The sequence below is a fragment of the Grammomys surdaster genome, unplaced genomic scaffold (genome assembly GCF_004785775.1).
Source record: "Grammomys surdaster isolate TR1022 unplaced genomic scaffold, NIH_TR_1.0 125849, whole genome shotgun sequence".
Lineage (NCBI taxonomy): Eukaryota > Metazoa > Chordata > Mammalia > Rodentia > Muridae > Grammomys > Grammomys surdaster.
The window spans coordinates 2393330-2418889 of NW_021620675.1; the positions used below are offsets into that span (position 1 = coordinate 2393330).

Below are 25560 nucleotides of genomic sequence, written 5' to 3' on the forward strand. Positions count from 1 at the left end.
GATACAGGAACATCAGGGTCTTGCTGGCTCCTGATAGCCTAGAAAACATGAGCTCAGGTTGACAAAGAGAGCCTGTCTCAAAGGGATAGGTAGAATTACAGACGATACTGCCTAGCCTCTGCATAGGCACACCACCTGGCACGTGTACACACACGCACACACACACACATACACAGAGTGTAAGAATTTTGGTATTTAACTTTAGTCGACAGACTACTAGAGTTAAATTGGATAACCTTGGTAAGTATAATAAAAATATGATAGACTTGAATGAAGGCATCTTTATTAAGCCCACTACTTTGTAAATATATGCTATTAAAAAAGAATACGCAAGAACTGTAATTTGCACCTCTAGGCCTAGCACTTGGAAGGTTGAAGTGGAAGGCTTGCTTGAGCTCAGGAGTCTGAAATTAGCCTGGATGATTTAGCAAGTACTTATGTTTTACACACACACACAGACACACACACAAAGGGGGACTGGAGAGATGGCTCAGTAGTTTCCAGAGGAACTGGCTTCAATTCCCATCACCAACAAGGCAGCTACAATTGTCAGTAACTTCATTCCAGAGGATTCAATGCTATCTTCCAGTCTATATGTACAACATGTATGCTTATGGTGTTCACATACATGCAAGCAAAACACCCAAACATGTAAAAAAAAAAGAAAAAAACAAGTGCTATCAAACTATAAAAAGGCCTAGGGACACAGTGTGGCAGTCAAGACTAATTCTAGCACTTTGGAAGCGAAGGCAGAGAGATCTTACTTGAGGTCCGTCTGGGCTGTGTAGAGATCCCTGTCTCGAAAAAGAAAGAAAGAGGAAGGAAGGAAGAGAAAAGAAAAAAGAAAAGAGGGAAAGGGAAAGCAAGCAAGCAAGGTTGAAGGGTTATTTTAGCAGTGGGTCACATGTCCAGCATAAACAAGGGCATGTGTTCAATCCTAGCACAAAACCCAAATCAGTCCAAATACACAAACACACACATTCATAAATATATCTTGCCCCAACCTTACACATCAGACAAAAAGGATTTTACCATTTTATTAGATTAAAAAAAAAATAGCTCAAGCCAACAGAATGAACTAGGGAGGAATTAAGGAAAAACAGTGGCGAGGTCAGCAAGGACAGAGATCAGAAGCGGGGGCGGGGGGGGGGGGGGGAGCCGGGTCAGAAAAGGGGCTGTCTAGGGGTCAGGTGTCTATTTGATGACAATCTTCTGACGCAAGGCTCGGGGTCCAGAGCCAGGGAGTGGCTCGGGGGGTGGGGGCCCGGGGCCCAGTGCAGAGGCAGTGGGTGGAAGTCCATGGGCAGTGATGTACTTCTTGTACGCCTCTCGGATGATCTTGAAGGCTCTAGCAGTGGCATAGGGTATGTCTGTAACAGGGTCCCGGTACAAAGCTGGACGGTGGGTCACTGGGCAGACCTCCCGAACAGGGACTTTTGGGGGTCGCCCCTGAGGGAACCACTCTTCAAACGTTGCATCATCACTGAATGTGATGAAGGTGCGTGAGCAGTGAGCGGGCGGGGCGGCAGCTCCAGTCCCAGCTAGTGGAGTCAATGCAGAGGCTGTAGGAGCAGGATCAAGGCTGAGGACAAAGAGGAAAATCACAAAGGCTGAGGAAAAGGCTCTAGACACAAAGGAAGAGGCAGGCTGGGTGTGGTAGCTCACCCCTGTAACCTCAGTATTTAAGAGGCCAAGGGAAGATGATTTCTGAGTTACAAGCCACTGGAGACAGATTGAGTACCTGTTTTAACAACAAAAAAACTGGCCATGGGGCTGGAAAGATGGCTCAGCAGTTAAGAGCTGGGCTACTCTCCCAGAGGATATAGGTTTGAGTCCTAGTACCCAAACAGTGGCTCACAACCATCTGGAACTCCAGTTCGAAGGAATATGTTACCCTCTTCTGGCTTCAATGGGTACCAGGCCAGACATATATGCAAGCAAAACACTGATACACATTAAAATAAAATAAAATAAAATAAAATAAAATAAAATAAAAGTTGGGCATGATGATTCACATTTGTGATCCTAATACTAAGGAGGAAGAGACAGGCAGATCATGAATCTGGGACTAGCCTGAGCTACATAATGAGTTCTAGGCCAGCCAGAGCTACAGAGTGAGACCAGCTCAAGAAAACAAAACAACAGGAAGTGTCAGGAGCCATTCGTCTGCTTCTCTGAAGTAGAGTAAAAGTCTGCCTGCCAGGCAGAGTCAAGGCAGGTCAGGGTCTGCTGCCAGACTTCCTGCCTGCTACATAACCGTGAGGAGGAGAAGTACTTAAGGCTGAAGGCTCGGGAGTAAATATTCTATGAACCTTGGGGAAGGAACAGGGAGGCCTCCGGATGAGGACAGATATCCTATATAAATGGCAACAACTGTTTCTACGAGCTTGTCAGTTTTATATCCTGAGATACTATGGGGTATAGAAGGCTAGACTCATTAAACTTGGTACTACTACAGTACTCACTGACAGTCCTCCCAAATCTCTCTCTTGTCCTGTGTCTTCTGTCTTGTCTTTTCTTTAATCACCCTTACCCCCTACTGAATTTGTGCTAGCAGCACAAGGAAGGAATGAGCTGAGGTCGGATGTGCAGTGACGTAAGTGAGCTCTAAGAGAAGCCAGGGACATGGGGTTCACTCACCCTTCCACATCCACATTCTCCTCCTTGGGACCAGGCTCCCCAACAAGTGGCACTGTCACTGAATGGTAGGTGATTATTGGCCCAGGGCACTTCCGCTTCTTGTGAACCTGCTTCTTTTTGTCAGCCTCAAGCCTTTCATAGGTCTCTTTAGGATAAACGGGAGAAATGACAGAATGGTCAGTTTTCCTTTTCCCACACCCTGGCCTGTAATCTCTTTAAATTACACATATGTATTTACAAGAGTGTATGCACATGAGCACATGTGTGGAGAGGTCATAGGACAGTGTGCTGGAGTCAGTTCTGCTTCTATCCTGTGGACACCAGGAATTAAACTCAGGACAACCAGGCTGTCACCAAGTGGCTTTACATGCTAAGCTGTCACACCTCTCTGGGCTCTGTCCTGGGATTTTGTTTTTTTTTTCTTTTTTGTTTTTTTGAGACAGGGATTCTTTGTGTGTCTTTAGCTGTCCCGGAACTCAGAGACCTGCCTGCCTCTGCCAGTCAGGTGCTGAGATTAAAGGTGTATGTGCAACCACTGCCTGGCTGAGTCTACACTCTTTTTTTTTTTAAGGTTATTTATTACGTATCCAGTGTTCTGCCTGCATGCATGCCTGCGGGCCAGAAGAGGACTCCAGATCTCATTATAGATGGTTGTGAGCCACCATGTGGTATCTGGGAATTGAACTTAGGACCTCTGGAAGGACATCTGAGCCATCTTTCCAGCCCAAGTCTGCATTCTAAAAGGACAACAAAAACTAAGCGACTCTTCTTTTCAGGCATTTCTCTGTAACCCTTTAGCTACATGGCTGGCTACACCGTGTTCCTTGCTAGATCCTGTGGCACACTGTCAGTTCATTGTTGGTATAGCTGTTGCCTCATGAAGGGCAGCAGTAATTCACATTAGCCACGCTTTATCAGGACCATGCGACACTTAGCATGTTACAGGGACTCAATACATATCTGTTAGTGAATAAATAGATCATATCTCTGGTCCTTTACCTCTAAATGAACCACAGGTCTGTGCTGTTCCTCCATGTGGGTACTGTGGACAGTCCTCTCAAGTCTGGCCAGAGCCCTCCTGGAAATATCTCTCTGACTCATACATTTCCCATTAAAGTCAACGCTCCCATAATCCAGGCTGGCTGTGAATTCAATTCTGCTGCCTCTACCTCCCATATACTGTACAGATCACAGATCTCCACCACCATGCCTGGCCTATATTTGATATATGGCTTTCTGTCAAAAAACGAAAAACCAGCCAACCACACAGTTGTTATTTTACACCAACTGGATCTCAATCAAGCTGACATCCCTCCCCATAAACACAACCCCACCAAAACTCCAGAGAAGGATTTCTCTGTGTAGTTCTGGCTGTCCTGAAGCCATAGATCTGCCCGTCTCTGTCTCCTGGGGGCAGGGATTAAAAGTATGAGCCACCATGACTAGCTACTTAAGACACTCTTAATCGCATGGTCCCCTCTCCTATTACACACTCATTTCTTCTTTTTGTGTGTTTGTTTTCTAGACAGGAACTGGTAAGGCACTAGATCAGGCTACCTTTGAACTCCCCAGTGCTGGGAATATAAAGTACAAACTTTCTAATTATTTTGCTTCAAATCTCCGTTTCCCCAGTTCTCTGATCCTCCAGTTTTAGCTTTTCTCACGCACCTCAGTGTCTGCATCTACTTTCCCCAAACCAGACTGACCAAGTGAACGTAAGTTGAGCTCTTCAGTGATCTTGGCCTCCCTGAGCAGCTCTTCCTGGGTTAGTGGTCGCTCACAGTGTGGACCCTTCCGCCTGCGGGACTGTCCTTGCCTCTCTTGAACCCGAAGGAACGTCTGTCGTGTGTGCTCAGCTGTGGATTGACGCATGGACTTGCGGCCTGCAGAAAGTGAGATGGGAAGACAGCTCTGATTCATTCCTACTTTGTTTTCTTCTCTTTTCTTCTGACTGTGTAGCCCTGGCTGTCCTGGAACTCACTCTGTAGGCCAGTCTGACCTTGAACTCAGAGCTCCTTGGGCCTGGGCCTCTGCCTCTGGAGCGCTGGGATCAGAGGCTGTTCCACCACAGCTGGCACATTTCTCGTTTCTTTTCCTTTTCTTTATTTGGGAGGTGGAAGGGGTTTTAAGACAGTGTTTCTCTGTGTAGCTCTGGTCATCCTGGAACGTACACTGTAGACCAGGCTGCCCTTCAACTTTGCCTCTTGAGTGCTGGGATTAAAGGCATGTGCCACTACCATCAGGCTAGTTTTTTCATCTGTTTGTTTTGTTTGTTTGTTTGTTTAAATTTAAGCCGGGCAGTGGTGGCAAATGCCTTTAATCCCAGCACTTGGGAGGCAGAGACAGGCAGATTTCTGAGTTCGAGGCCAGCCTGGTCTATAGAGTGAGTTCCAGGACAGCCAGGGCTACACAGAGAAACCCTGTCTCGAAAAACCAAACACCACCCCCCACACACACAAAAAAATTAAAACAATTTAAGCTTACCAAAAGATAAATTTAGCAAGAATCATACAAGTAACGCCTACAGCCTTTGATCACATCATCCACTGTAAACACCACACCCCATTCATTCCGTTCTGTATATTACCATCAGTTTTAATGACTTGAGTTAAACTATTAAAAAAAAAGTTAAGTTGTACAGAGAAGTCTCTTAAAGATTTCAGTATTTTTATTTTTTGTGGTATTGGGAATTAAGTTCTCTACTAGTGTGCTACCTCCCCAGACCTTCTCATGATATATTTTATTAATATCTTAAAATATTTTTATTACAGTTGGGGGGGAGCACATGGGGAAATCAAAGAATTTACAGAAGTTGTTTCTCTCCCTACACCATGTGGGTCTTGGGAACAAAATTCAGGCTTGGCAAACAACATCCTTACCTGCTGAGATGTTGGCCCTCATGTTTTTATTTTTAGACAGTCTCACTAAGTCGTTGGGGCCGGCTTTAACTTGCTGTGTAGCACAGGTTGGTCTTGAACTTGTGATTCTCCTGCTGGCAGCCTTCTGAATAATTGTTTACAGGCCTGAATCATCTGGCCCAGGAATATTTCTAAGAATAAGGGTTTTCTGGGGCCGAAGAGCTGGCTGAGTGATGTTAAGTGTTTTCTGAGCACTCATTACCATGGAGCTCAGAGTGGCATGCATGGTACACAGGGAACACGCCTATAACTCTAACTCTTCTGCCTCTGTGTGCATCTGCACATACAAGTGCACATACACTCCAGCAGACAGGCAGACACACACACAGAAGGACTCTCTTTACAAATCGATAGTTATCAGCCTCAGTAAACCTCATGCAGAACATTTAATCATTGCATTTAAATTGTGTCAGCAGATGTAAACTCACTGTCAGAGCCATCGTCCTGTAGCTCCAGTGGCAGCAGCGTCTTCTCCTCTCTGGCCTTCTGGGAGCTGCTTGCTGGAGTGCTGACCTTGCGAGGCCTCAAGCTCTTTAGAGGCTCCTGGGGACAAGTGAGAAACAGACACCAGAAAACAAGAGATAAGGGTAAAGGTGAGGACTGTAGCAGAGGAAACTAGCACTGAGCACAAGGAGGAGGAAGACACAACTAAGACAAAGCTGGGCTTTAACCCCAACACTCGGGGGCAGAGGCAGGCTGCACACCTTTCCTCTGAGGCCAGCCTGATCTACACAGCAAGACATTATTTCAAATAAACAAACTCCACCTCCACCCCACCCTGAGAGAAAAACAATGAAAAAGGTCCATGGAAACCAGGGTTCTCTGTACCTTATAGGCTTTGGTGACGACTCTGCGCTTCCTTCTTGGCTCTTCTGCTTCTCCATCACTGGATGGTTCATCTCCTTCATCAATGTCAAAGTCAGAGTCTACCTCATCCTCTGTATCAGACTGGTCTCCTTGATACTCGTCATCTCCAGACTCCTGAGGATGCAGGGAGGTGAGAACTGGCTGGCCACGGCACGGTTAATGTTCCTTGAGGAGGACATGGTTAATTCACTCCCCTGATAAGGACCATCCAATTCTTTCCTATTTGGCTCTTCATTCCCCACAGACAAAGCCCTTCCAGTTGCTGGTTCTTAGCCTGGTACCGCTGTCTTCCCGTGTTACTGGAGACTGACCTATGTCGTCTATAACACTCCATGTCAATTACTGGGATCTAAAGGATCTAAATGTGGTTTGTCCTCATTTACTGACAGATTCTTCATTGTGATGAAAAGTTGTAGCTGAACCATGAGTCATGACAATTCATGACTATAATTCAGCACTCAGGAGGCCTAGCAAGAAGATTGCAGTGAATTTGAGGGGAGCCCAGGTTATACAGTGAGGTCTAGGACAGCATAAGCTACAGTGAGACTCTACTTAGAAAGGAAAAAAATCCCAACCAAATAAGTAACTTGTAACACAGGGAAATATATATCAAATTCCTTGGCTAACTAGAGGTTATAAGAGATGCTGTTCCCACAAACCTAAATAAGGGCTGAGGCTATAGCTCAGTGGGTACAATGCTTATCTAGCACGGTTTAGGCCCTGGCTTCAATCTCCAACACGGAATTAAGTGGGTGTAGCGTTGTAACACTACAATCCCAGTGCTAAGACGGTAGAAACAGGAGGGTCACAAGTTCAAAGTCACTGGAGCTGGAGATGGCTCAGGGGTTAAGAGCTGTTCTACCAGAGGACTCAGGTTTGGACACGCTCATACAGACTTACACCAAAGCACATAAAATAAAAATAAACAATACATTAAAAACAACAATAAAAAATTGTTCAAAGTCATCTCTGGCTATGTTGCCAGTTTGAGGCCAGTTGGAAGAACATGAAACCCTGTAATAAAAACACAGGAACTGGGGCTAGAGAGATGGCACTTGCTGCAATTTTGGAAACCCTGGGCTCAGTTCTAGACACCCACATGGCTGTTGACAACCAGCTAAAACTCCAGTTCCAGGGGATCATACCCTATTCTGATATCCATAAGCAATGCATGCATTTGGTGCACATATCATCATAAGTAAAACATCCATATACATAAAGCAAAACTAAATTAAAAAAAAACTCACATAAATAAAAACAAGACAGATAAATGAGGTGGCACATTCCAGGAAGGATCATGAGTCTGAGGCCAGTCTGGGCTAGTCTTGACTGGAGCTATAGTTTAACCTTGGGTTCAATCTCTACTAGTGTTTAAAAAAAAAAAAAAAAAACAGTTGCAAGCTGGAAATAGTGGTAGGTACCTTTAATCCCAGCACTTGGGAGGCAGAGGCAGGTGGATCTCTGTAAAGCCAACCTGGTCTACACAGTAAATTCTAGGACAGCCAAGGCTATGTATGCAGAAAGACCTGTCTCAAAAACAGCAGAAAAAAAAAATCAGAATATCTAGCTAATAGGTGTAAGCTTTAGACATTACTCCTTTATAAAAAGCCAAAGGAACAGAAACTCTTTTCTTTAGAATTTTTATTTTACTTATATGTATGTGCATGTATGTGTGTGCTTACGTGTGTGCAAGTGTGGACACATGCATGTGTGTAGTAGGATATTTTCCCACTATATTTGCATAAAGCTCAGTGATTGGACTGTATGAGAGGTAGGCGGAGTGAGGAGTCAGGAGGAGAGAAGGAGAGGAAGGAGAGGAGTGGAAGGGGGAGTGGAGAGAAGATGGCAGCAGATGTCCGAGTGTCTCTAACAGTCTATGGTAGTTATTGATATCAAGGTTAGGTAATTGGGTTTACAATTCTAATGGTGTGAGCATCCTGTTAATTGATCATTTTCAAATATATAAATATTGGATAATCTTTAAGCATTAAGAGTCTTCATTCTACCAGGTACTGTGGCCATGGCGGGTATTGTCTGGGGTTCAGTTGAGCTTTGTGGAGACAGTGTGGGGGTTTGGCTCTGCCATCTCGTTGGTGCCAGGGCTGGTGCTTCAAGATAGCCGGAGCCATAGGAAAATGGCAGCTGTCTGGGAACAATCTGGTCCGGGCACCGTTTATTAAATATTACCAGCAACACATGTGTGTATATGTGCTAAGTAAGTGTAGATCTCTCTGGAGTTCAGATCTCATCCTGGAATTAAAGGCTGTTGTGAGCAGACTGACATGGGGGCTGGGGACTGAACTCAGGTCCTCTGAAAGAGCAGTAATGCTCTTAACCATTGAGCCATCTCTGTAGCCCTTTGTTTTGTTTTAATAAAAACAGATTTCACCCAAGCTATCTTCAAACTCTATGTAGCCAAGGACGACTCTGATCTCTTGATCCTCTTGTGTCTACTTTCCAAGGGCTAGGATTACAGGCCTGCTACCATGCCCAGCAGGGAAATGATATAGTGCTGCATTAACACAGGTAGTGGGCCAGATCTGAGCTAAGTGCAGTTTGCTGAACCTGCTGCATCACTCTGAAGGACAAAAAAGAGATGAGGCTTGATTTCATATACAGGTATTGTTCAAAACAGCCAAGAAGGAAGAGTGAAATACAGGTAGGTGAAAAGGCAGACATGTACACACACAGTGTATTTAAGGAGTAAGGATTTAGACCCAAGCACAGAGAGCCTTTTCCTGCCAAGAAGCCATAAAAGTGCCGGTGAAAAGGCTCAGCAGTGAAACTTGCCACCTGATCCCAGAACCCACCTGGTAGAAGAGAACAACTCCTTCAAGTTGTCCCTTGACTTTCACATATAGGCGTGGCACATGAACTCTCCACCATAAATGGCAAACACTAAAGTCAGCCTGTTAGCTGACTGCTCTAGCACCAGCACAGCCTCCCTCCAACAGTGGATGCTTCTCTAGGCCTGTAAAATTCAAAAGGAGCCTACACTTTTTCCAATGGAGAAACACATTTACTGTTTGTGGATGAGTGTTTCGATGGCATGTATGCATGTGCATGTGTGGGTGTGTGCTCAAGGAGGTCAGAAGAGGGAATCAGATCCTTTAGAATTAAGAGTTATAGATGGTTGTGAACCATCATGTGAGTGCTAGGAACCAAATTCAAGTCCTTGGTAAAAGCAGCAAGTGTTCTTAACAGCTGAGCCATCTCTCTACTCCAGGCTTTCTATGGAGAAATTTAAGTGTCAAAGCCAATACACTTATGACTTAATATGTAGGCCATGAGGCTCAATGACCTCATCTGACTTGTCTCACTGTTGATCATCACTGTTGAGGTACAGCTGCTGAGAGAATGTGTCCTTCTTCATGTGTACTGGGACATAAAATATTTGAATACTACTATGGATAATGAGATCCACTGAGGAGTTGGGGTATGTCCATGGAATATTGCAGAAAGCTATGAAAATTGAGAGTTAGAAAGACCTGAATGTAACCTGAGGTAATATAGGTTAAAGTTTCAATGGCAACTACCCTGGAAGGGGGTGTCACTGGATGAAGGGGAAGTCAACTGGCCTGGGCAGTACCTCAAGCATATGCTCTCTCCTCAATCAGGGACACAACCAATGGAATTGTGTACACATACTGCCAAAGCAAACAAATAACAAATGGCTGAAACTCTAGGCTAGTCAGCACAAATGACCACTATTCTTCCTACCTAACATTTTGAGAGACTCAGAACACATTAAATCTCTCAGCTCTCCTCTGGTATTAAGACACATCACTAGAGGGGAGAGCAAGTTCCTACTACGTTACTGCTCAGTCTTAGTGTTTTTACTGCACTATGGATTTACTGTCATAGCACTGGGCTCTTTTCCAGTCCTTTAACACACAACAAGAGAATGCTCTATCTATCAAATCCGATTACATTAGTTGACCTCATATAATAAGAAATTCTCTCTAGAATTTCATGCTAAATAAATTTGTCTTTCTTGAATATACTGTATACTTTAGTCTTACAAAAGAACAAATTTAGTTTGGCTACCAGGAAACTCACAGCTATCAAATGCTATTTCCATGTTAACATGGATTCTTGGCAAAATTATTTGTGGTTTAAAATTATATATGTAGCCGGGCGGTGGTGGCGCACACCTTTAATCCCAGCACTTGGGAGGCAGAGGCAGGTGGATTTCTGAGTTCGAGACCAGCCTGGTCTACAGAGTGAGTTCCAGGACAGCCAGGGCTACACAGAGAAACCCTGTCTCGAAAAACAAAAACAAACAAAAAAAATTATATATGTAATTTTATTTATTCTTTGAAAATTTCATACATTAATACAATATATTTTGTTCTGCTCATTTTCTATTTTTACTGTTCCTAATTTTTGTTTCCATTGTCAGCCTTCTTAAATATCATTTCTAAGAGCACGAGGTACACGAATTAAATAACAACTCATAAAATGACAGGAATAGGAAGTGAATCTTGGAGGAAGGATGAGAGAGATCTATTTTAAACTAGTTTATTAAAGCTGTGTACATAGTGGCCCCTAGTTAGTCATAAAGTTCTGTCTACTCTTTTTTCAAAGACTTCCCTTCAATCTTACTTAACACTGTCTCATATCCACCTCCATCCCATGGTGCCAGGAGCTGGAACCTCCAGCTGCACTAAGCACATCAACCCTGAACACCAGTGTCCTCCCCAGCCCAGCCCCTGGTCGTATTTCCCTTCCCTTCTTTAGGCTTTTCTCATTAGGGTTTGTTTGTCTGTAAGGCTGAGTTAGGAGAACTGGAAACATAGACCATGTGGCCTAGAACCAGAGGTCATCATCTCCTGTGCCACCTCCCCGAGATTACCAGCACTAAAGAAATCTTTTTTTTTTTTTTTTGGTTTTTTGAGACAGGGTTTCTCTGTGTAGCCCTGGCTGTCCTGGAACTCACTCTGTAGACCAGGCTGGCCTCAAACTCAGAAATCCGCCTGTCTCTGCCTCCCACGTGCTGGGATTAAAGGCGTGCAACACCACTGCCCAGCATAAAAAAATCTTTTTAACCAAAAATTTAATGATGAAACTTCGATGCTTCATTTTAGACCTTTAGATGAGAAGTCAAACTGCTTAATACTGTTTCACTATGGCCTGCAAAATCTGACTGGAAGGTGAGAGGGGGAGTCCAAGGGTAGTGACAAGTACCTACAGTGCCAGGACTCAGGAGTCTGAGGCAGAAGGGCTACCTAAGCTCTGAGACTACGTGTAGCAACCCTCTTTAAAAACTATATAAGGGGGGCTAGTGAGACTGCTCAGTGGTTAAGAACACTGTCCATTCTTCCAGAGGACCTAGGTTCAAATTCTCAACACCCACATGGCAACTCACCACTGTCTGTAACTCCAGTCCCAGAGGCTCTGGCACCCCCACACAGACATACATGCAGCCAACATCAACACACATAAAAATAAATAAATCTAAAAAATAAATTAAAATAAAAGCAAGCGAACAAACAAACTCTATATAAGGCCAGGGGTAGAGGCACTTGGGAGGCAAAGAAGATGGGCATGGTGGCAGAAGCAAGTTGATCTCTGTGAGGCCAGACTGATCTACATAGTGAGTTCTCAGACAGTCAGGGCTATGTAGAGAAACTCTATCTCAAAGAACAAAACCAAATCCAGCTCAGACCTGTATCCTCCAGCCATAGCAACCCTAAAACCAGACTTTTAGGTTTCACACCAGGACCTCAGTGCCTTTCCAACTGAGCCTTTCTCCGCCCTGACTCTTCATCCAACCAAAGTCTGCTCTTTATAACTGTCCTCTGTTTAAATGTTATTTCCCCAGGACTGCCTGTCCTTAACAACTCTGGGGTCTTCAAGATGGCTCAGTGGGTAAAGGAGGTTGCTGTATGACCTGACGACCTGCGCTCCCTTCCTTGTGCTCCTATGATCGACAGAGAGACTGAACTCCTGCAAGCTGCCGTCTGACCTTCATATGCAAGCACATAAACATAATACAATTTTAAAAAAACAAAACACAAACCCCTCATCTGTTATCTTGAATTTAAGTCTTTCCCACACAGTATCTAAGTTGACTGTGATAGCAGACAGTTGCCACACACGGTAGGGCTTGCTTTTATTTATTGCCAGGGGCCGGCAACCCAGGATCTAGGACTCATTTTCTAGGCAACTCATCTACCACTGAGCTGCAAACTATAGTCCCAGCCTCAGGGAAGTTTTTAATGTTTCCAAGGATTCCACCACAACCTACTAATTATATATAGTATGCCGATGTGGGTGTGCATCATATATTCAATCAACGAACAGCTTCTATTAATAAAAATTTAGCCAAGTGTCAGCCCTGTACGTAAAAAAATCGAACTCTGTTACAGACCTTAAAACCAACTAGAAAATGAGAACTAAACCAAATCTAACTGCAAACTGAAATTTTGTTTCTATGATGGAAATAAATGGGGATTCTCTTAGGACAATCAATAAAGGGTCATCTAAGAATACAGTACACTGTGATTTGAAAGCTGGAAAAAAGAGTATGCTAATTAAGTTTGTTTCTGAACCAGTTCCTTTTTGTAAATAACTCGACAGCAGGACAAGAAAATTGCAAAGCCGACAGACAGACAGACAGACAGACAGACAGACACACACACACACACACACACACACACACACACACCCCCCCGCCCCCCCCCCCCCCACCCCCCCCGCCCCCCCCGCGCGCCGCCAAACTCCGCCAGGAGCGTCTCTTTCAGAGCCTTTCTCAATCCCCGCCCCCTTCCTCTTTGTCCAGGGTTTTCCCTTTCTCCTCGCCTCCCTTTTTCCCTCTTCCTGGGCCCGGCACTTGCCTCGGTGAAACCCCCGTACGTTGTCTGGTAGAACTCATCTTCCTCCTCTGCTTCCAGGAGCCCAGAAAGCCGGTTCCCGGCGGTTTTCCTTGGGGCCCGGCCTCCAGCCAAACTCATACCGCTTACAGAGACTGCGCCGCCGCCAGCAGCCCCTTGCCCAGCTCCGGGTTCTGGCAGATCGGCACTCGACACTATTACCTGCGGGCGACTGCCAATGACGGAGTCCAGCGTCTACAAGCAAAAGCAGCCGAACGTCGAGCGGTCCTAGTTTTTTTTTTTTTTTTCCTCCCTCTTAAGTCTTCTCTACTGTGGCCCGTGGCTGTGGCCACTCTGAGCGCCTAGGGAACTGTACCAAGGTTCCTCCTTACCTACATTTTTTTTTTCTATAGACAGGTTCTCTCTTTACAGTCCTAGCTGGCCCGGAGCTATCTATGTAAAGCAAGCTGCCCTAGAATTCATAGAGATCTTCCCGCCTTTGCCTCCCAGTGCTGGAATTAAAGGTGTGTGCCCAGTAGGCCTGCCTCATAGCAAACTCCTTTCCCCTCTCCACTCCCACTTGTTTTTCAATACTGCTAGAAGCCTTTCAAAAAATCCTGGTTTGGGGGCTGGAGAGATGGCTCAGCGATTAAGAGCACTGACTGCTCTTCCAGGGGTCCTGAGTTCAATTCCCATCCAATGGTGGCTCCCAGTCATCTGCAATGGGATCCGAGGCCCTCTTCTGGTGTGTCTGAAGAAAGTGACAGTATACTCACATACATACATACATACATACATACATACATACATACATACATACGTACATAAGTCTTTAAAACAGAACAAAAAAATCCTGACTTTTTCGCTCCCCTCCTCTAAAACCCCAGTGGCTGTCAGACCTGTACTTTGTGTGTGTGTGTGTGTGTGTGTGTGTGTGTGTGTGTGTGTGTGTGTGTGTGGTTTTTCGAGACAGGGTTTCTCTGTGTATCCCTGGCTGTCCTGGAACTCACTCTGTAGACCAGGTTGGCCTCGAACCCAGAAATCCGCCTGCCTCTGCCTCCCAAGTGCTGGGATTAAAGGCGTGCGCCACCACCGCCTGCCCGCAGACCTGTACTCTTAGCAGCTACGGGACGGGACGGGAGAATCACAATTTCAAGACCTGTCTAGGTAATGTAACAGAATTCTGTTTCAAATTTTAAAAAGTAAAATGGAGTCTGGGGGTATAGCACAGTGGAGGTGTGCTTGTTAAGCGTCATGTGCCCTGATAAGTTATTTCTCTACAGGTGAAATGGTTCTACTCAAGCCAAGTTAGATTATATTAAAGGCAGATTTATTGGGAAGCTGCTTTTAGGCAAGTTCACTGGCCCCAAAGATTGAGGCCAGGGGAGTCGCTATTGGAAGAGAAGAAGGGCAAGGAGATAGAAAGTAAGGGTGCAGGCAAAAAGAAGGAGAAGGCCGGGCGGTGGTGGTGCACGCCTTTAATCCCAGCACTTGGGAGGCAGAGGCAGGAGGATTTCTGAGTTCGAGGCCAGCCTGGTCTACAGAGTGAGTTCCAGGACAGCCCAGGCTACACAGAGAAACCCTGTCTCGAAAAACCAAGAGACAGACCAAAATGTCTACATTATATATGGAAGAGCTTCTGGAGGAAGAGCAGCCCAGCCCCTTAACTGGAAAGTTCAAGGTTAGGGCCATAGTAGGCCAGGTAGGGATTAAGGGATGCTGAGAGAACCTGGAGACCAGGTCTGCTTTGATATGTAAAATTTCTACCTCAGTCCTTTGTCCCTGTCCAAAACCAAACATGCCCCTAGATTCTATCCCGAGAATGCCACAAACAAACAAACAAACAAACAAAACTCAACATTATTTTGATTAAGAACAGAACCTTACAATAGCAGGTGATGGTGAATGTCTTTAATCCTAGCATTCAGAAGGCAGAAGCAGGTGGAACTCTGAGTTTAAGGACAGCCTAGTCTACCAAGTGCATTCCAGAACAACCAGAGTTTCATAGACAAACCCAATCCTGAAAAACAAAACAAAACCCTAGAACTTTAAAAACAGAGGTTGTAGCAGATACCCATAACCCTAAGCACTTGGATGTCTGAGTCAAGAGTATGACAATTCATGGCCAGCCTGGGTTACCATAGGAAGTTTCAGGGCAGCTTCAGCCATGTAGAAAGCTCTTGTCTCAAAAAAAAAAAAAAAAAAAAAAAAAAAAAAAAAAAAAAAAAAAAAAAACAAAAACCAAAAAACCCAAACTAACAAATAAAACCCACACACAAGCAACTAAGTACTTAGCCTAGCATCCCACACCTCAGAGGCCAAGAATCTCTACAAGTTAGAGTCTAGCTTGGTCTTGGTCTACACAACAAGTTCCAGGCCAACCAGGACTACAGTGTGACCTTGTCTTAAGACAACAATAACAAACACAAGTAACAGCAACAATATCAAAAGCCCAGTGTGGTATTTGAGGTTTATAATCCCAGTATTTGGGAGAGAGACTGAACTGGAAGATCTGGACAAACCAAAATAAAACAAATCCCTAGACTTAGCTTGAAAGTCTTTCAGCAGTGTGACCTTGTACAAGTAGCTTTATATTTCTGAATCTCACATTTTTTGACTGTAAAACGAGATATGCTTTTTACATGTTTAAGATGGTTGAGCTGAAGGGATATAATCCTTGTAAACTGCTTAGCACAGCATTTAGTAAGTTCAGAGTAAACGCTAGTAGGAAATGATCATTAGCATGATCTTCTAGGTCAGCGGTTCTCAAGCTTTAGGTTGTGACACCATTAAAGGGTCCAATGACCCTTTCACAGGGGGCTCCTAAAACCATTGGGAAATAGATATTTACATTAACATTCACAACAGTAGCAAAATTGCAGTTATGAATTAGCAATGAAAATAATCTTATGACTGGGGATCACCACAACATGAGGAACTGTATGAAGGGTCTCAGGTAGGGAAGAATAGGAAGCTCTTTTCTAGGTCCTTCCGGTGTTGTCTCTCTGTCTCTGCAGCGCACCCCTTGCAGACCATCCTATTTGAGTGTCACTCTTCAACCGCTCCAGTCTCTGCCCAGTTCAAGGTTTTCCCTTCACCTTAGCATTGTGTTTCTCTCTGTCTGACAAATGTTTAATTTTATAGGACAGTGAAGTCTTCCCAAACACCTACTCCTCTTTCCAAACTCAGCTTCTGTAACCATGGAAATGATATCTCCCAGAGTCTCTGAAATAGTTCCAAATTCAAATAGTCTGTGTTGTCAAGACAGTCAACTTTCATTCTCATTGTTTCTTCTGAAAATACAGATGTGAAACACAGCACTCAGACATGTTCTATGCTAATACATATTACTTTTATCCCAATGATTTAAGGGCCTGTCCTAATTTGTTTGTGATTGGGTTTTTTTGTTTTTTGTTTTGTTTGTTTGTTTGGGACAAGGTCTCACTTTGTAGGTCTGGCTCTCCGGGATCTCCTAAGACTGGTCACTGTGTAGACCAGTCTTGCCTCTAACTCAGAGATCACCTGCCTCTGTTGGGGTTAAAGGCCACCACCGCCTGGCTGTATTTGTTTTCTTAAAACAGGGCCTCATGTAATCCCAGCTGCCCTCTAAATCCCCATGCTGCTGAGGCAGGCCTTAAACTCCTGATCATTCTGCTTCTGTCTCCTAACTCCTGAACTTATAGGTGTATGATACCATTTTTGATTCTTTTTTTTTCTTTTCTTTCTTTTTTTTTGTTTTTTTTTGTTTTTTTGTTTTTGTTTTTGTTTTTTGTTTGTTTGTTTTTCGAGACAGGGTTTCTCTGTGTAGCCCTGGCTGTCCTGGAACTCACTCTGCAGACCAGGCTGGCCTCGAACCCAGAAATCTGCCTGCCTCTGCCTCCCAAGTGCTGGGACTAAAGGTGTGTGCCACCACTGCCCGGCTGATTCTTTTTTAAGAATATATTTAAATTTTTTTATTACAGAGGCTGGAGAGATAGCAGCAGTTAAGAGCACTGATTGCTATTCTGGAGGTCCTGATTCAATTCTCAGCAACCATATGGTGCTCACAACCATCTGTAATGGGATCTGATGTCCTCTTCTGGTGTGTCTGAAGGCAGGTACAGTATACTCATATACATAAAATAGATAAATAAATCTTTAAAAAAAACAACCCTACATGTTTGTGTTCATATGCGTGAGCATGTACCACTGCGCTGATGTGGAGGTCAGAAGACAAATGTGCAGGAGCTGGCTCTCCACTCTTACTATTTGGAATCTGAGGGTCAAAGTCAGATCATCAGGCTTGATGGCAAGCACCTCGATCTATTGAGTTTTGTATTTTGAGATAGGGTCTGTATGTATGCCAAGCTTGCCAGTCTCATGAACTGGTCTGGTTTGGTGTTTCATGTAACTAGGTTGAGGGAAGATTTTTTTTCTTTTGGGGTGTGTGTGTGTGTTTCCCCTTATTGCTGGGAATTGAACCCAAGGTCTCGGGAACTCTAGGAAAGCATTCTACTACTAAGGTACATCCCAAGTGAGGCCAAGGATTGTATCTGTCTATACTAAAAATGTGAGTGCCTGGAATAAGCTGGGGTTAGGTAATTAATGGAAGACTAACTGAATGAATAAGGTACTCATTCTTTTACTGTTTTTTGTTTTTGTCTTTGTTTCTGTTTTTTTTTCCTAATGCCAAGGATTAAATTCAGGGTCTTGTATCAGATAGACAAGTTCTCTAATACTGAGTTATACCCCTATCCCCCAAAGGTGCTTTGATAAAGCATACTTATATGCACTGAAGATTGAATGGGTGGCTTTGAGGTCATCAGATTGCCTCCCTTCTTAAAGTATGTATTGGTGAACTCCCTTTGCCATTTCCTCAGGAGCACCAAGCCAAAGCATTCTGCTCTGCCCCTGCTCCCACGCCTTGCCCAGTCACTCCAGTTCTGCTATGCTAGGAATGTTACTAGGGAAGAGTAGCCCCATGACTCAGAACACACCTCGAGACTGAGTAAGAGCTGGGGCAGAGAGACTTGGAGGGAGAAGGAGACCTGCTTCCTAAACATTCCAAGCTCTCCTTTTGGTCACATTTATCCCTGAGATAAAGGCATGCTATTTTGCCTATTGCTCAGGCTCTTCTGGAAATCAAGTTTTTTTTTGGAAGAAAAAGGGGAGGGAACTCAAGGGAACAAGTTAAAGGATCTTAACTATCTGAGAAGCTGGAACCTCGGGCATGTGCCACCACACCCAAATGTTTAAAAATAATTTTATTATTATTATTATTATTATTATTACTACTTTAAGACAAGGTCTCACCATGTAACTTTGGTTGTCCTGGAACTGGTTAGGTAGACCACACTGGCCTTGAACTTACAAAAACAGCCTGCCTCTACCTCCTAAATTCTGGGATTAAAGGCATCGGCTACCTACCATTCTTGGCTCCATGACATCTTAGTTCCAACCTTTAGTTCCACTTTCTGAATCTCACCTTCATCCATTCATATATTTAGGAGATATATTTGGGGAACTTAATCTGTCCTAGGTATAGTTTACATTCTTGACTTGTAAAAATGAAAAACCCACCATCTTTGCTCTAAAAAGTATAGTCTTTTGAGGGAGACACACACATAAATAGATAACACAAGGTGTAACAGTTATCATTTCCTAGTACCTGATGTGGATACAAAGGCCCCTAAGAAGCTGTAAAATAGTTTTTTTTTCTTTCAGAGCTGAACTACAAATTATAGGGAGAAAATTCTGTTTTTAATTGCCTTAGTCATTCAGGTCTTTTTTGCCTACTTACAATTTCAGACTCAGAAATAGCTTTAATGTCTACCTCAGTTGATTTTTAGAGCACCTTAGGAAATAGAATCAATTGAGTTTACACTTAAGTGTTTGTGTAATCGTGCACAAGGAGGGCAGAGGAAAACTTGAATGGATCAATTCTCTTATCCCATCTTAGGGACTCAGGCATAGTAGATAGCTTGGTGCCTTTATCCAATGAGTCATCTTAAAAGGCCCCCGGCCATTTCTGGAAATATAGACAATTTATTCGATAGTATTTATGAAGTACCTGTGTGAGACAACTTCACCTGTGAGTGAATAGCACTGTCTGACTCCAGTAATAGTCACCAAGACGAAGGTTTCAGGTACAGCACAACATACAATACTTCAGTGTTACCTAGTCAAAATGCTGTTGAATTAGGAATGCTAATTCTATAAAATAAGTTTGTCACTCTTCAGTACCCAAGGGAGCACAAAGAATCCAGCAGATGGCAGTAATGAAACAAATATTTTAGGTCTTCCTAGAAGAGGAAGAAATCTGAGATTAATGAACAGAAGATATTTGATGGATATTCTGGTCCTGGGTTCCCTTTGGAGGAACATCTGGATAGGTGTCCAGGTCACCTTAGGACCAATAAGCTGGAGATTGTTTTTATTTATTCATTTCACAAATAATTACTGAGTGATTACCTTTACACTGAGTGATCACATTTACAAAAATGTGACAGGAGGCAGACATACAACTGTAGCAAACAGTCTTTGCTTTTCAGAAGCTCTTGTTCAGAAAGGGCTTTCCTGGGTTCCCATAATGCTCACAGATCCCAAGGTTCTTTGTAAAAACTGGGCAGAGTTCATATGACAACTAGGCTAGAATATTATCCGTCTGTATTTCTATGCCCTTTGGAGCATAGATAATTAGCAAGTGAACGCTAAGGAGTACTTTGGATGGGGGAAGGTTATTTGATACAGTCTGATTGAATTCTGTAGTCTTTTTGACTGGTCTATTAAATTTTGTTTTTATGTATTTTTCTTACTTTTTTTCTTATATTGTTGACAAATCCTCATTGCTTTATTTATCAAATATTTACATTTGATGAACTCTGTCACTGTATCTAGCACTGTTTGAAGCAAACAAAACAGATCTATTTTTATGTCTTTAGAAGGAAGATCCCACAAGCCCGCATCTTAAACAGTAAAGGCTGGAAGAATTCTTGATGATTGTGAAGTTTTGTAGTGCACAAGTGCTTAGCATTTCAGACTTGACACAAGAGCTGCGATCCGAGTTCTTTCCAGGACTGTCATTTGAGGCGCTCAGTCCTTCCCGGTCCAGCTGAGTCTCAACTAGAATTCGTAGCAACACGATCAAAGATACGAATCTATATTGATCTACCGAGCCACCGTAGGCACACGGTCTTCCTCCCGTGGATTCCTTGAGGTGTGACGCATGTCTGTCACGTGATCCAGAGTCGCCTCCGGATTGGCTTCTCTTTTCTGTAAGGCTAGAGAGACGGAGCACCGAGAAGGTGGGGCGCATGCGCAATGCTGGGGTTTCCTTGGCCGCCCACCCTGACCGGAGCGGTGGAGTTGGGGATAAACAGGCAGTGGCTGGGGAGGAGAGGGAGGGGGGCATTCGCTTTTTGGGGGGCCTCAGGTGCCTGGGTTTTCCTTTAGGTTTGTTCTATCCGAGACGCTGGACCCCTGGGGCCCGGCTTGAGTGTTCTTGTCTAGTGAGAGAAGGTAGCTTTCGCGGAGAGCAGTTCAAGTTGCTAGGAAGGTGCGAAACTGGAGTTCTCCCCTATGCCGGGCAAGTGGTGCGGTCCTGAGCTTGTCCTGGAGCCCGAACAACGCCTGTGAGAAACCCGCCGAACGCGGGTTCTGTGAAGAGACGTGGGGAAGATTCTATTCCGAGAAAAGGAAAAGCCGGACTGAAAGGGAGTGAAGCCGCTGAGGGGGAGGGGGCTGCCAAGATGGCGTCCGCCTCCTCAGGGCCAGCCGCGGCCGGGTTTTCACCTCTTGATTCCGGGGTCCCTGCCGGTACCGCAGGTGAGTCGGGTGGGGCGCGGACAGCCGGCTGGGGAGGGCCGTGAGATGGGAACGAGAGAGTCCTGGGAAGGGACCTGTCGCTGAGGATGTCCGAGGGGTTTCCCCTAAGGGAGGACAGGACCGGACTTTGAAGTAGTAGACAGTTCTATTACTAGAGGAGTCTGGGGGGGAAAGGATGGATGTTACTGAGAAAAAGGAAGCCGACGAAAACTCACATAGTGTCTTAGAGGCTACTGCTTTGAGAACTTTGAGGAGGAAGGATGGAGATTGAAGATTGGGGGTTAAGAGAAACGACAAAAACAGGAGTGGAGAAACTAGAGTCACTGGAGGCTGAGGATACAGCTCAGTAGTGGAGGTCTTGTCCAGCATGCATCAGGATTTGGGCTCAATAAGACAAAAATAACGTAAATGGAGTATTGGTAGATAGAGGGGAATTTCTTGGTGTAAGGTAGAGGCCAAGGTGATTGTGAAATTAATAGATCAAAATGTTGAGGGGATTATGGAACTTAAAAGTATTGAAGAGTCATGGGAATTGTGAATTTTACTGGGAGTAAGTTCCCGGAGTGGCTTTCCCCTCAGACTCCCCCCAATGCGTCATTCCTCTTCTTCATCTCTTGTCAGCAGCAGCGCACATATACTTCCTCAAATTAACTCTTTGGGTGATTCCTATCTTTAGACTGTACAACTATGGAAAGGAATGGGGAGTTTTGTTGTTTTTTATTTTGAGACAGGCACTTCTTATGTCTTCCTGACTGGCCCTAGGCCTGGGATTACAGGAGTGTACTACAGCCAGCACGGAGGGAAACATTGGAAACATCTAAAAGATGAAGGGGGAGGTCAAGGTCAAAAGACCCTAAAAGAGAGAGGATAAATGAAATGGAGCCTTGAATTGTAGAAGAGCCTGGGTTAGGCCTGTGGTTAGGCTTCATAAAGATGGGGAGGGGTGTGTGCGACTCTTAAGAGCTATGGGGGAACGTTGCATAATAGTTTAGGGTCTGGAGGAATGCCTAGGATGATGTATGAAGAAATCGTAAGGAACTGGCAATATAGAGAGGTCAGAGTGGTTAGAGATTAATGGAGATTGAGAACTGGAAAGGCCCCCAAAGAAAGGCCACAGATTGTCTGTAGGAGGGAAAATGTGCATGGGGGTGAGTCAGAGGCTGTTCCAGAAGAATGTCTGGTCCTCTTCAGTAACTGTTGCCTCAGAAGCTGCTGGGTATGAGATGCATTTCTTCAGTTGGTTTCCTTTTCTGTGATTTTTGTCCTTGCCATTTTGAGTTGGCTTGAGTTTCCCCTTAAACATAGTCATAGATATCTTCTTCATAAGCTGCAATTTTAATTTATGTGCTTCTATTTTTAGTTTCTTGGGGAGGTGACTTTTGTCTTTCCTTTAAAAGCATTAGAGAGCCATAACAACCCTTGTTTCTTTCTAAATGTGAAAAAGGATAATGTTTATAAAAGTGACAGGGTTTTTTTTTTTTAATTTTACCTATTTAATTATTATTGTATGAGGGTATAATGAGTATGAGTGTATGTGTGTCAGAGGCTGGTTCTCTCCCTCCCACCTTTATGAGAGCTCTGGTTATTGAACTCTGGTCATCAGGCCTAGACAGCAGACACTTGCCAGCTGATCCATCCCTACTACACAGGTGACTTTTTTCTTTTTCTTCTTTTTTCTTTTTTTTTTAATGCAGTGTCTTCTTACTTGAAATCTTCTAATATTAGCCAAGCACCCTCCCCCCCCCCCCCCACTCTCCACCCCAAGGGTTTCTTTGTGTAGCCCTGACTGTCCTAGAACTTGATTTGAAAACCAAGCTGGCCTGGAACTCAGAAATCTGTCTGCCTACTGAGTGTTGAGGCTAAAGGTGTTCTCCATGGTGCCTGGCCTCCAGTCATTCTTGTGAGTGTTATTCAAGCAAGCCTTCACCTATCATGTCAGGTGATATCTCTGCTAGAAAACAAGTTAGATTCTTTTTTTTCCCCTCCTTTTTAAAAAAGTTTTTTTTTTTTTTTATTAGAGCCTACCATGGTGACATATGCCTTTAATCTCAGCATATGGATGGCAGAGGTAGGAAGGTCTCTGAGTTTGAGGCCACCCTAGTCTATGTTACAAGCTCCAGGATAGCCAGGAATACAGGAAGAGATCCTGTCTCAAAAACAACAATTTTTAGCTCTCTGTATCTCTCTATGTTTAGAGGCCAGAAGAGAGGCTTTGCATCCCCTAGAATTGGAGTTCCATATAGTGTCAGCCACCTGACAAAGATCCTCTAGAAAAGAAGAGCAAACGTGCTTTTTGTTTTTATTTTGAGACAGGGTCTCATTACGCATCCTTGGCTATCTTGGAACTCACTCTGTAGGTCAGGCTGGCCTCCAACTCACAGAGATCTACCTGCTTCTACTTCCCGAGTGCTGGTATCAAAAGCATGCTTCAAATTCTCCATATAGCAGATGACCTTGAACTCTTAGCTTTCTGTATCTTGTAAGTGCTAGAATTATAGGCTTGTTCCACCATGCCTTGCTTAGATTACTTTTAACATTTTTGTTTTGTTTTTGTTTTGAGACAGAGTCTCTTAATGGAGTTCTGGCTGTTCTGGAACTTACTGTATAGAGCAGGCTGGCCTCAAACTCATGAGATCCTCCTGCCTCTGCCTCTCAAGTGCTGGGATTACAGATGTGCCTCACCATACTGGGGAAACCATAAATTCAAAAGGAGACGGGGTTTCTCTTGTAGCCTTGGCTGTTCTGGAGCTCACTCTGTAGATCAAGTTGGTCTTGAACTCAGAGATCCCCTGCCTCTGCTTCAATAGTGCTAGGATTAAAGGCATGTGCCATTATGATCCATCTAAACCATAAGCTCCTAAGTGATATTTTCCATTAGAGTAGATACTTTGTTTGAATCTGGAGGAGGCAGTATAAATGAGTTATCTTACAGAGGTTTGTGCTTGTTCATGTGCTTGTTCTTATGCGTTGATAGTTAATAAAAGGTGATGTAGTTTGACACCTGGGCTCTGCTGTTTGCTGTATAAAGAAAATGTAGTTTTTCCTTTGTTATTTTTTCATCTTCATTATTTGGACAGTGACACCACCTAATAAAATCAGGTCCGATGAGGTCATGTTGATAGTGACCATTTGTTTAGGGTTCAGAGACCCTGGCTTCCAGTTCTTGACAATCAATCTGTAACTTGGAATTCAAGTCACTAAGTTGAGTTTTTACTGGAAATGAGAGCCAAGAGTTTTTGTTTTTGAGTGTATGTTTGTTGTTGTTTTGAGGCAGGGTCTGACAATGCTGTCTTGGTTGACCTAGAAGTATCTCTGTGTAGACTATTCTGCTATTCTGGAACTCAGAGGTCCACCTACTGTCTCCTAAGTGCTAGGACCAAAAGTGTATGTTATCACACCCAGCTGTTTGGAGTCTTGATTTGAAATTAGAGCAAAGATTAGAAAGGGAGTCAAATGCCAAGATGTGTACTGCTTCCCTGAAATAAGAACTGTGTGATTAAAATCACATTTGAGTCCCCAAAGGAAAAGCACTTGAAACCTTAGATGAACTTGCACTCTAGTTGCTTCTGCTTCTCACAAGAACAGTTTGAAATAGTTCCTCCTCGTCTATTGGGTTGTATCAGAACCACAAATGATTTGGGAATAACCTTCCAGCTCCTGTACTGACCGTCTACCTAACTAGCTGTTTTTTTGTTGTTCCTTTTTGTTGTTGTTTATTTGTTTTTGAGGCAGGGTTTCTCTGTATAGCCCTGGCTGTCCTGGAACTCACTCTGTAGACCAGGCTGGCCTCAAACTCAGAAATCTGCCTGCCTCTGTCTTCCAAATGTTGAGATTAAAGATGTGTGCTACCACTGCAGGAAACCTATGTTTTTTGAGAGGTTTGCTGTGTAGCTCTGTATTGTCTGGTCTCACACTTGGGGTTCTCCAGGTTTTTTTGTTTTTTTTTTTTTTTTAAGATTTATTTATTTATTATATATGAATATACTGTAGCTGTCTTCAGACACACCAGAAGAGGGCATCGAACCTCATTACAGATGGTTGTAAGCTACCATGTGGTTGCTGGGATTTGAACTCAGGACCTCTGAAAGAGCAGTCAGTGCTCTTAACCACTGAGCCATCTCTCCAGCCCCGTTCTCCAGGTTTCTTGTTTGCTTTGTTTTGTTTTTTTTTTTTTTAACCATCATGTGCTACCACAGGTGGTTCATCAGATTTTCTTCCTCCTTCTGTTTTTTTCTTTTTCAAAACAGGGTTTCTCTCTGTATCCCTGGCTGTCCTGGAACTCACTCTGTGGACCATGCTGGTCTTGAACTTAGAGATCTGCCTGTCTCTGCCTCTTGAGTGCTGGGATTAGAGGTATGTGCTACCAACTCTTGACTCTCCTTCTGTTTTTAAACTTATACTTAAAAAAACCTTTGAGAGTGTATGAATGTACACCTGTGTATGTATATCCTGTAAGTGGAAGCTAGAGGACAACTTACAGCATTGGTTTTTCTCCTTCCATCATGTGGGTCCTCAGA

The 25560-nt window shown here is 43.9% G+C and overlaps 2 protein-coding genes across 4 annotated transcripts in view; one reads left to right on the top strand and one right to left on the bottom strand.

Annotated features, from left to right (window-relative positions):
- Positions 1–1022: 1022 nt before the first annotated feature.
- On the bottom strand, positions 1023–13471 carry Vps72 (vacuolar protein sorting 72 homolog). Of its 2 annotated transcripts, none has more exons than XM_028789729.1 (6): positions 13265–13471; positions 6387–6539; positions 5987–6101; positions 4347–4523; positions 2641–2785; positions 1023–1582 (listed from the first exon to the last, which is right to left on the bottom strand). In XM_028789729.1, the coding sequence occupies exons 1-6, from the start codon at positions 13379–13381 to the stop codon at positions 1195–1197; spliced, it is 1095 nt and encodes a 364-aa protein (XP_028645562.1). In that variant the 5' UTR covers positions 13382–13471; the 3' UTR covers positions 1023–1194. The 2 variants fall into 2 exon arrangements, with proteins under 2 accessions (XP_028645562.1, XP_028645563.1); XM_028789730.1 differs by having other exon boundaries at positions 1142–1624.
- A 7183-nt stretch (positions 13472–20654) lies between these two features.
- The window catches only part of Pip5k1a (phosphatidylinositol-4-phosphate 5-kinase type 1 alpha), a 45548-nt gene continuing 40642 nt past the window's right edge, over positions 20655–25560 (top strand). For both annotated transcript variants that reach the window (XM_028789608.1, XM_028789610.1), the window contains exon 1: positions 20655–21043. In XM_028789608.1, the coding sequence (XP_028645441.1) occupies positions 20968–21043 (76 nt within the window). In that variant the 5' untranslated portion in view covers positions 20655–20967. The remainder of the gene's footprint in view (positions 21044–25560) is intronic.